The 11,643-nt window shown below is 37.7% G+C and overlaps 2 protein-coding genes across 2 annotated transcripts; one reads left to right on the top strand and one right to left on the bottom strand.

Annotated features, from left to right (window-relative positions):
• Positions 1 to 315: 315 nt before the first annotated feature.
• LOC103707734 (pentatricopeptide repeat-containing protein At2g13600-like) lies at positions 316 to 2,970 on the bottom strand. Its single transcript, XM_008792347.3, has one exon. The coding sequence runs from the start codon at positions 2,968 to 2,970 to the stop codon at positions 316 to 318; it is 2,655 nt and encodes an 884-aa protein (XP_008790569.2).
• Positions 2,971 to 4,081: 1,111 nt separating this feature from the next.
• Positions 4,082 to 11,401, top strand: LOC103707707 (ORM1-like protein 3). Its single transcript, XM_008792297.4, has 3 exons — positions 4,082 to 4,538; positions 6,470 to 6,618; positions 10,939 to 11,401. Exons 1-3 carry the CDS (start codon positions 4,353 to 4,355, stop codon positions 11,075 to 11,077), a joined length of 474 nt encoding a protein of 157 aa, XP_008790519.1. The 5' UTR covers positions 4,082 to 4,352; the 3' UTR covers positions 11,078 to 11,401.
• The last annotated feature ends 242 nt before the right edge of the window (positions 11,402 to 11,643 follow it).

Below are 11,643 nucleotides of genomic sequence, written 5' to 3' on the forward strand. Positions count from 1 at the left end.
TTATACAACTTTTGCTGAAGCAGTGATGAGAATTTAGTCCACCTTAAATTGAACCTGTTTATATTAGAGATTTCATCATAGTTACTGATCAAATTTTATCTTGCCCAGTTTTCCTGCCCTAATGTTTCCACACTGACCATGCATCTCTGCAACCCTGTCAAAAACCTTCTCAGCAAGTTAATGGCCTGAGAGCCTTCAAGACCAGTTCTTCAGCATTCTTCAGGCAGCAAATATGAGTGACTTGAAGTTCACCAAACTCAGGCATAAACGGCGGTAGGTTCCATCAATACCAATGCAAGCAGAAGGGAGAAGCAGTCATGCTAATTCTTGTAATAATTCAGGCTGATAAGCCGTCAAACCATCTCCATATTTTCTCATATGCCAGTTCAACATTTCTGCAGTAGCATAAATTTCATCTGTTTGTTTGTGAGATCTATCACTGGCAAGAAACACATGAACCTGATCTCTGACCTCAATCCAACTACATCCAGGGCTTTTATGCATCCCCTTCTCCTTAATTATCTGTCTTGTTCTAACTAAACCATCTTGTCTTCCAGCAGTGGCATATAAGTTTGCCAACAGAACATAGTTACCAACATTTCCTTCTTCCATTTCAATAAGTCTATCCGCAGCAATCTCTCCCAACTGTAAATTGCAGTTAATGACACAACCACCAAGCAGTGCACCCCACACCACAGCATCAGGCTCCATGGGCATACTCTTAATTAGCTCATATGCTTCACTAAGCTGCCCAGCACGGCTAAAAAGATCAACCATACATGAGTAATGTTTCATATTTGGTTTTATACCATAGCTCGTCATCAGATGGAAGTATATGCGCCCTTCCTCAACAGATCCCCCATGAACACATAAACATAGAACAGACAGGAAGGTGATCTCATCTGGTCTGTTCCCGTCCTCCAGCAATTGGTTGAAGAGTGCAAGGCCTTCCTTTACAAGCCCATGCATTGCAAACCCCGCAAGCATACTATTGTAAGATACCAAATTGTGTTGCGATATTCTATTAAATGCAATGCTTGCAAGTCTTATACTCCCACATTTGGCATACATATCCACAAGGGCTGCCCCGATATGGACATCAGCCTCATGGCCACATCTAACTGAGTGTGCATGGACCTGCTTCCCTCGCTCAATGGAAACTAATCTTGAGCAAATAGGTAAGATCATCCCTAAGGTATAAATATCAGGCATCAGCTTTGTGGTCTGCATTTCAAGAAACAACTGCAGAGCCAATTCATTGTGTCCATTCTCCATGCAACCTGCAATCAGCCCATTCCAAGTGTAGATGTTAGGATCAAATCCATCCTCTTTCATCATTAAAAGCAGTTCCTGGGAACGGCTCACTTGATCAGCCCGAGCATAACCAGAGATCACCACATTCCATGTCACTGTATTCCTTCTCTCTATGTCAAAGAAAACCAACTCTGCAGCCACAAGATGTTGGCATCGGCAGTACAAATCTACCAATGCACTAGCCACAAAGGGATTGGAATGAAAACCTCTTTTCAGTGCATATGCATGTATCTCCTTACCCTGTCCAAATGCACGCAAGGCTGCACAAGCTGCGAGAATACTCCCTAAGTTAAACGAGTCAGCTTCAACCCCTTCCTCCATCTGCATGTGTCTAAACATATTAAGAGCTTCCCCGAAGCTCTCATTATCAACTAGACCCGAAATCATTGAGTTCCATGAGATTGCATCCCTCTTTACTCCATCAATCTCCATGTGATCAAACAGCTCCTTGGCCTTGCTTAACTCATTGTTCTCACAGTACCCTACTATCATTGTATTATAAGAGACCAAACTTCTTATCGAGTACCTCAAGAAGAGTTCCGATGTGCTGGCCATATCGCCACACCTCCTGTAAACATCAAGCAATCCATTAACAACAAAAGCATTACCCATAAGCCCATGCCTCATTATATATCCATGAATTTCCTTGCCAACATCAAGTGCTTCTAATCTTCCACAAGAGGGCAAGACACTAGCCAAAGTCTGAGCATTTGGCTTAACACCAGACTCTATCATTTGAGAAAGCAGCTCAAGAGCGTCTTCATCATAGCCATTTTGAGCAAACCCTCCAATCGCCCCGCTCCACGAAACAAGATTAGGCTTCAGATTACCCAACGACCACATGCTTTCCAGAAATTCCAACGCCTCAGAAGCCATTCCATTGGAAGCACAGCCAGCAATCACAGAGTTCCACGAAACACAATCCCTTTCAGGCATTCCCTTCAGAACCTTCACAGCCTCATCCATATCACCGCACTTGCCATACATGTCGATCAGAGAATTGCCCACATATAAGTTCGAAATGAATCCCGTCTTCAAGACAAAACCATGCAGACTCTTGCCCAAGTCCAATGCACTCAGCCCAGCACTTGATTTCAAGACCACAGGAAACACGAAGAACTCCAACCCAACTCCCTCAACCAGCAATTCCTTAAACAGAGAGAAGGCTTCCTCAAAGAGCTCATGATCCACATATACAGTCAGGATGCCAGCCCATGAGTATATGCTTCTTAGAGACATTTTCTCGAACAGTTGGAGAGCAGGTTGGACGCCATGGCAGCGGCCGTACATGAGGAGCAACCTTGTCTCAAGGAACTCACGGCAGCCACAGAAGTCTCGCTTGAGGGCATGGGCGTGGATCTGCCGGGCCAGCCGGGGGCAGCAGCAGGAATCAATGGCAAGGGAGTAATCAGCCGTGTCAGGGGAGCAGTCCTCCCGAAGAAGTGCTTGAAAGGTGTCATGAAGGCGGGGAGATGTTCTGCTCGAGCGTTGGGGGATGGCATTTTTGTTGGGGGGATTTGGTGCTGTGGGTGAGGATTCTATGGCGAGGTGGTGTTTGGAAGACAGCGTATTCGGCTTGCGCTGTCCAATTGAACCGTGAAACGGAGGGGATCGAATAAGCGGCGACGCAATGGCAGGGGCTGTTGTGGCAACCATCGCGTGGCCTGCAGCAAGATGCCAGTAGAGTCGAGCCTTAAAAAATAACGGTCGTTACAACGGTTCCCGGGCCTCGGTTATAGTAGATCACTTTCATTCAGTAAAATTTTTGTCTGACTCAGACATTAGAGGATTATCCGCCGAATAAAATTTGACGACCTTCTGTGTTGTTTTTCTCTTATTTTTTAGGTTAGACTCTTAGCAGGCCTCTTCATCCAAGCATAGTTACAGTTGAGCTTGCCAATCCAAACTTTTCAACTTATATTTTGAGAGCTAAACTCATTATGCACCATAGCCTTTATTGTCCATATAGACTCCTCATTGGAAAAAGAAAAAGGCAATGGTCATTATAATATATTATTTAGTATGCTAATAATGTATTATTGCATAAATAACAAAAAGTATTTATACTATTTCTATATAAATTATATTTATAAAATATAAATTCTTTGTATTGATTTTACTTCAACATATGTTCTAAAGACTAAAAAGTAATATTGTTTATCACATTATTTTGCTTAGGTTTTCTTTTTTTGTTGTGGTCCACCTCAGTTTAAGTGCTACAATAGCTACCATAAAATTCTAATGATAGAGTTTTTTTTTTAAAATCTTTTATACTACACAAAACTATACTATATCCACCATGATGACTTAAGGGATGACCATAATGTGTGCACAATATCTACTAAAACCCACGTACGAACACCGTTAACTAATCAGCACCATTAGTATCCTAAGCTTAATGTATTATGTGTCATTCATCTTGACACATAAATGATTAATAATAATAATAATAATAATAATAATAATAATAATAACAACCACAGTGAGGATGATGATGATATCAAGTTTAACTATGAAATTATAAAGATTACAAAATCATCCCAATGCTTGTGGTGGTAAGTTCAAAGGTGAGAGAGAGAGGATGAAAAGTGGAAAGAATTAACAGTAAAGGAGGTCAAGGATGGTAAATTTATACTATTTCAACTTGTAAAGCGCATTGATACAAATCCAAACCGACTAATCTAATATTAATTCCACGGGGTCCACACAAGGCCAACGATCAATGCCGGCGCAAGCCATCGGAAAGTAAAAGTATCTCCCATTGACCCATCGATCGTTCGTTTGCTCTCTCTCTCTCTCTCCCTCTTTCTCTCCTTCGCTCTCCGCCTTTGAAATTTCCTACGCTCCTTCCGTCCTCCGTTCGCGATTCCCTCTCTTCTTCTATAAAAACCCAACGCTTCTCTCGTCTCCTCTCTCGATCGACCTATTCCAGTCCCAGTCGGAATCCTCCCCTGTTTCGATTTCGTCTATTTCTATATATATATAAGAGTAGGAAAAAGGGATTTATATAGATAGAGATTTAGGAGGAGGAGGAGGCGATGGCGAAACTCTACGTCCAGGCGGTGCCGCCGGCGGATCTGAACAAGAACACGGAGTGGTTCATGTATCCCGGGGTGTGGACGACCTACATCCTTATCCTCTTCTTCTCGTGGCTCCTCGTGCTCTCGGTCTTCGGCTGCACCCCTGGGATGGCCTGGACCGTCGTCAATCTGTTCCACTTTGCGGTGTGCCCTCTCTTGTTCCCTATTTGTGTCGAAAATTAGATATTATGATGCAAGATTTGATTTTAATAGTGATTTCTGGTGAATTGATGAATTTTTGCCTTTTCTTTTCTTTTGGCTTAATGAAATTTGAGGGATTCTGATCTTTTTTCGTGAATCTGAGGTCTAAAGATGTGTGTGTCTCTCTCTTTTTTTTTTGGATGGGAGTGCTTTGGGTTTCTAAATATGTGTTTGTTTGTGTGTTCAGATGTTGGGATTTAGAGATTTATAGGTTTCCCGTTTACAAGTGGGAAAGAATTGGGGGAACATTAGCTGTCTTAGTGGTTTTTCGAGATTGATTTGACCACGAAGTGTTTTTGTTCTTTAATGGAATTCGTTTGGGTATCCTAGGATTGCTCAAATTAGCCATCTTCTGCAGTTAAAAAAAAGGATGTTTCGAACGATTGAGAAGGAAAACAGACTTGTTCCATAATTCGTATAAATTAGGTTATAAATAAACCTTTTCTCATTATATACTCATAGTGATTGGGGAAATCTTTTTTACGAATGTTGGAAGCATGACTCTTACATGTAAGACTACTCCATGTCAATTCTAAGTCTCTCTGGTGTTGCTTCTCTACAAGAGCTCATGTTTGAGGAATTTGATATGTAACTGACTATGACGGAGTCATGATTTTCCTTCCTTTCATTTTTTTCCTCTTTGTTAAACTCAGCTTTATTGAGTTTATGGCTTTGCTTGTTTTCGGGAGCGTGCTGAAAATTTGAGTCCTTATGCAGTCGAATGATGAATCCATGCTCTACTTCATTCTATAATGGATTAGGAAACAATTAATACCTGAAATCAATGCAATTTTAGACTTTGAAGTTGAGGGAATGCAAGTGATTGTTCGTGATGTTGGTTCTCAAGGTGGAGCCGGGCTATTAGAGTCTGCTAATGACCGCATTTCTGAGGGGATTGTATAGACTATGTAAGTCATCAAAATTATCGAATCTGAAGAGTTTGCAAAAATTCCTTGTATGCATGGTTTCGGTCCCCTTTTCGCTTGAAGGAATTGCAAACTCAGTTTAGCACTTATTTCTACATTGGCAAATTATAAAGCATTAACAATTTGGTTATTTTGTTATCTAATTACAAATCCTTGATTGTTTCTTTCCTTTGCGCATCTCTCTCTCTCTCTCTCTTTCTCATGTGTGTTGTCGTAAGAACTCAGGCCTAACTGTCATACGTTTCTGATGCTAACTCAAATAAAAACCTTGTATTTTGTGGACATCTTTTACTGAGCAGTACTTTGCAATTTATACAGTACATCATAACACAGAATGAATGCTTTCCTTTTTTCGCCCCCGGTCTTTTGTATTTACACTTATGTCTTGGTGCATTTCAGAGAACAACCTTTTTTCATGGAGCTAGGTGCTAAGAGAATTGATTTGTGAAACCTGAAATAACATAAGCACTGATGAAGTTTGCTGGGCATTCCTATGTGATTTGACACTAAGGAAAGCCAGCTGTATATTTCAGTCATAGCATATTCTACAGCTGTGACTGTATTGATTCATTTGAATTATTGGGAAACAAAGTGAAGAAGACTTTTCTTGGGTATGCATGCTGTTAGAAAGGGTTGTATCTTATGAACTTGTTTGTGTTGTTCTCGTGGGAACATATGTTTGCTTGAGTCCTAGACTTGCAGATTGTTCCAATGAAAAATGCAAGAAATTATGTGTTTGGCATCTGGCTTTTCTGGTTTAGTACAATTCTTTCATTATTTTTACTTAGGCATTTGAATTTAATAATTTTTGAACCAATTGTTCTACTTGTAATTTCAGGCATATTATTTAAATTTTCTTTGTTTCTACATGTTCTTGAGTCGTATCACATTCTTTTTTTTGGCCTCTTTAAACTCCTACAAGTGGTCTGATTGAATCCTATGTTGCAGATAACCTATCACTTTTTCCATTGGAAGAAAGGAACTCCCTTTGCTGATGATCAGGGTATGTACAATACTTTGACTTGGTGGGAGCAGATGGACAATGGCAAGCAGCTTACACGTAATCGGAAGTTTTTGACTGTGGTTCCTGTGGTTCTGTAAGTATTCTTGTCATTTTTGCCTTCATTTGACTTCCAGTTTGTTGACATTTGAAAATCATGAGGGACCATTTGCAGAAAGATACCTCAGATATTCAGAAAGGCATACATGATCCACTATAATTTAATAATTTATTATATATAATTAACTTCTTGAAACTCTTTATATATATGTGGTATGGCATGCATGTGCTAATAATTTGCCTCATGTGTGCTCATAAGAACTTTGTGCTTAATTTGTTGCATAATATGTCTGCTTTGAACTTGGTTGCAATTACCTGAAGTATTCAAAGTAATGTTTTTTTTAATGAATTTTTCAGATAAAATGGACCCTTGGAGACCCCTGGGAAATGATTGGATGGATTTAATTCCACATAAGACCATAAAAAAATTCATGCTCTTTTGTACTAATGCTAATGTAATTACTTAATGTGTATTCATTTTGCTCATAGTCATAGAAATTCAGGCTATGATCAAATATACCTATAATAACAACAATCTCCCATCTTAACATGCAGCATGAGATCTTTAATGTCTAGCTTATAATTGAAAATCATGATACGAGCTTTAGCATGCTCTATTAAGGGGTCGTTTATACTGATTGCAGCCTGAACTATATCTATCAATGAAAATAAAGAGAACCTATATTGTCCTGATTGTCAGCCTATGGTTCTTTATGCATAACATTGTTAGGTTTCAGTCAAGATTCACAATCTCGGTACCGAACCTTGGGAGAAGATTTGATTTTCTTTTTTTTTCTTCAATTTTTTACCCAATTTTGGAGCAATTTTGATCTAAATTCTGTGTCCTATTCTGAAAAGTATAGGTGTATAAAAGTGCTATTATATCTGTAGTCTGGGTTAGTCAAGGTTTTAATTTACTAGGATTGTGTTGAATTTTGTTTGCTTTTCGCATTGGATTTTTTTGAGATGGATTTGCAATTTTGACAAAGTTTGAATGTATCTTACTTTCTTCCTTTTTTATTTCTTTGACTTTAGAAGTGTTATTTAGTAAGTCTCATTATATATTTAGCTATAAAAGGAGAGGGGAGGGATGATGTAAAGTCTGTTTTGGTGATATTGAGTACTGATTTGATTGAAATTCTTTTCTTCTCTATCGAACATTGTAGTGCTTCTATCTGTACCTATGTACCTCTCTAATCTTTATTCTTCTCTCTCTATTGGTTTCTTTTCTCCATTTTTTACCCCTTTATTGCTCTCTTTTGTTGATTATGCTGTTCTAAAGAGTAAAAACCAGATCTTGAAATTATTTCAGCAATGTAACTTAATTGTGCGGCCCGATTCTCCATTCTCTGCATCACCTGCTTATTTGATATCCATTGTTATGGTTGTAGTTCAGTTCTTTCAAGTGAGAATGAAATGATGAACTGGAAGAACATTCATGAATATAGTCTAACACTTTATTCTAGTTATGAAATTTAGTAAAATAGAGTGCTGAGAGCTGTTCTCCATTTGCTTAAACACAAAAAAGAAGGTTCAATCTATTAGTGGACACTTTCTTAAAACATTTGGAGGCTTAACTGAGAAGAGCACTTGATGGCAAGGATTAGGCTATTGCTTATCATGCCTTTGCTTCTTAGGGCCAGCATAGTACGTGCGCTAGCTGTACCTTTCTAACCCCTGGCAAGTAGTGGCATGGAAAGATATATCAATATTTTTTTACTTCTTTATACTAGTGTGTGAATACATATTAAACTTATAATTAGTTTTTGACCAATCTATAAAGACTTAAGGCATAAGTTATTAAATGTATATGTTGATTACTGTTTAAGTTATGCACTGTATGGTTTTATGGAATTTGTCATACAAATTAACATGACAGAACTTTCTGATGCATCAACAACAAGAATGAGCTTAAATCCTACTGGAGAACAACATATAACTGCGTTTACACAATAAGAATGCATTTTAGGTGTTATACATGTCACTAGTACTTAGGGAAGCCTATATCTTTGTAGTACTATATAGACTGTTGGGTAGTAATACCAGTAGGATGGATGATACGAACCACTGTACTATGGCAATAACCTGTTGACCTGGTAAGATATGGTATGGTAGGGACATGCACTTTGATTTTTATTAGTGAGGGTACTAAGTCTTGATCTTGAGAGACTCTAATAGGAAAAGAATATGACATGTAGGGGTAACAACTACCGTCCAGAAAGAAGCATGGCAATAGTTATTGCTGCTCATGCAGATTTTGTAATCATATGAACATAGAATATTCGGCAACCACATTTGCAGTACATTGTGAAACCCTTAACTATAAGTTTATCTGTATCTACTAATGCATTTATCTCCCTTTTGGTTTCAAAATGCGTGAAGAAAATGAGCTGCAGTGACTCTGGTGTTTCACTTGGACCATTCTTAGAACATGTGGTTCTGATATTAGATCATCATAGTTTGCTTTGCATTTGCTCTATCACAATGACTTTTTGACATTAAACAAGAATTCTAGTAGCAAAACAAGGAGCTTATTAGAAATTTTAACTAGGGTTTGTTGCATGAGTACCTCCTAAATATCGAATTTTGCATGAATACCCTTCCAAAATTGATATTTGCATGTATACCCTCGTAAAACACTTGTTTTGCGATTCTACCCTTTTTTTATTTTTGTTTGCATATGTACCTACGCCATCTAACACCGTTAAAAAATTAACGGTTTCAAATTAAAATGACTAAAATACCCTTAATGGATAAATGTGCAAAAATAAACATTTATAAGACGATCGCGATGGGGAACCAAAAAGTAATTTCAAAATTCTATTTTATTTTTAATTAAAATAAATATGATTTTATTAACGGTGTTAGAAAAATCGTTATATTATGGGCATTTGTGCAAAAACAGTATTTTATGAGGGTACAGAAATAAATATAAATATGAAGAGAGTATTCTTGCAAATTTGAATTTTTAGAAACGTATTCATGCAAAAAACCCTTTTAACTATAATGTGTTGTCTCCATGGTTACTTAACCAAAAGGTTAAATATGACCTATTTTATATTGTTGGCCTAGTGAATGCAAGTTCCATGATAAGCTCAAGAATGCAATTCCATGACTATGGGTAAGTGATGCAGATTGGTTGGTTCCAGAACTTCATGTGTTTGTCTACGGTAATGCAGAGTACTTCGAATGTGTAGTAATAGGATTTTGCATTATTAATTCTTACTGACAAAGTTTACTTGTTTGGTGCTTCTTTGTGGCCTTCAAATTTGACAAAACCACATCAATTTGATCGATTTTCAATATGAATGTTTTTTGCTAAATGATTCTTGAAACTTTTAAAATAAGAAAATAATGAACAATTTACATTTTAAAACCCCAGAAAGGGCGAGATATGTAATGATGCAGAACTAGAATACAATCAACATGGTCTAGAAATTTATAAACAGTTTGTGCTTTGAGATAAGGCAAAAGAAACATACATCGAAAGAGGCCATGTTTTGTCAATACTTGTCTTCTCGTTCATGTTAACCTGATTGGTTATCATTATAGGTTCACATTTTAGATATGGTTTCACAACCTAGTTGGGTGCAGGCCATAAAGATTGTGCTTTTGTGGGCTTGTTATATGCAGGTCTATTTTGGATTTGTCTTTTGGCCTCATATTAAATTGGCCACTTTGCTTTTAAATCTGGCTAGCATATGTCATTTCTAGTTGTGCAATGATGGACCCAAATATGAGGATTAAAATATTGATGACCTTAATTTAGTCATACCAGTATTGTTCTGACATATTATGCTGCTATACATGAAACATTATATTGGCGAAAGAGTTCACTGAATAATTGGTAGCGAGCTGCTTATAATAATCATATATTTGTAACAATTTGTTAGTTTATATTTTTTGATGTTTGCCGCATTGTTCTGTGCTTTATTCTGTCATCTGTTGGTATCAGGGGTTCTCTGCTAAAAAATAAACATGGTTTTAGTATTCATGGGAGAAGCCTGCCTTATGACACATTCAATTGCACTTTCCTCTACTGAGTTTTTGGTTCCGTTGGAAAAATACTACATGATGGCTCATATGTGCTACAATCATTAAAAATCATAAAGCATGCTTTGCTGTGCCTTTTCTTTTTGCTTTATATGGAAATGCTTGAATTTTTAGCACAAATATAGTTGCAATCATGCCCTAAATTCAAATTGATTATGACTCTATTCTATTAAAAATAAACTTCTGATCCATTTTCTTCTAATTGTTGCTTCCTGTATTATATGCCTAGAGAGACCTTCAAGCGAGAATTTTAAGCCTTGATTTCCTGACGCATGTTGAGGGGTTCCTTTATTTTTCCTGGCAGGTACTTGATAGCCTCCCACACAACTGACTACCAGCATCCAATGCTTTTCCTGAACACGCTTGCAGTGATTGTGTTGGTTGTCGCCAAATTGCCTAACATGCACAAGGTCCGCATCTTTGGAATCAATGCAGGTAATTGAATGGCAGTGCTCGACAGATATCACAGTTGATATCTTTTTTGTTGATTGCTGGATCCCTATATGCTACAAAATGTGGAGCCCATCATGGACTAGCAAGTAGCCCTTAAGTCTTTTAGTAGGTGGTTTGTAATCTCTGTACAGAAAGCACTTAAAGAAGCTGGAAATGTTTGTCATGCTGTGTCTGATAAATTAAAGCTCTCTGTAGACTTTCAGGTTGCAATCTTTTTTTCTGGTACAGTTCTCTCTTTGGGAAGGAATTTGTTTTGCGGCTATTTGTGGTGTTACTTTTTTTTTTATTATTCCACATCCATTTCTGGGCTTTTATTCATGTATGGAACGATAGTGGTGAATGATCTTTTTTCTTCTTTCTTCTTTCTTCTTTCGGCATGACTAATAGTGAATGAAACCGATAATGGACGGTGTTTCGAGAGTTTGGATTCTCAGGTAATTAACTTTTCGATGGTGATGCATTCCCGAGTCAAATTTCAGGTGCTTGGGTTGCTTTGGTGGTTTGAGATGGTAATATAAGAATAGGTATAGAATTTAAATCCAAATGCGGATAGGAA

Source organism: Phoenix dactylifera, chromosome 5 (genome assembly GCF_009389715.1).
Source record: "Phoenix dactylifera cultivar Barhee BC4 chromosome 5, palm_55x_up_171113_PBpolish2nd_filt_p, whole genome shotgun sequence".
NCBI lineage: Eukaryota > Viridiplantae > Streptophyta > Magnoliopsida > Arecales > Arecaceae > Phoenix > Phoenix dactylifera.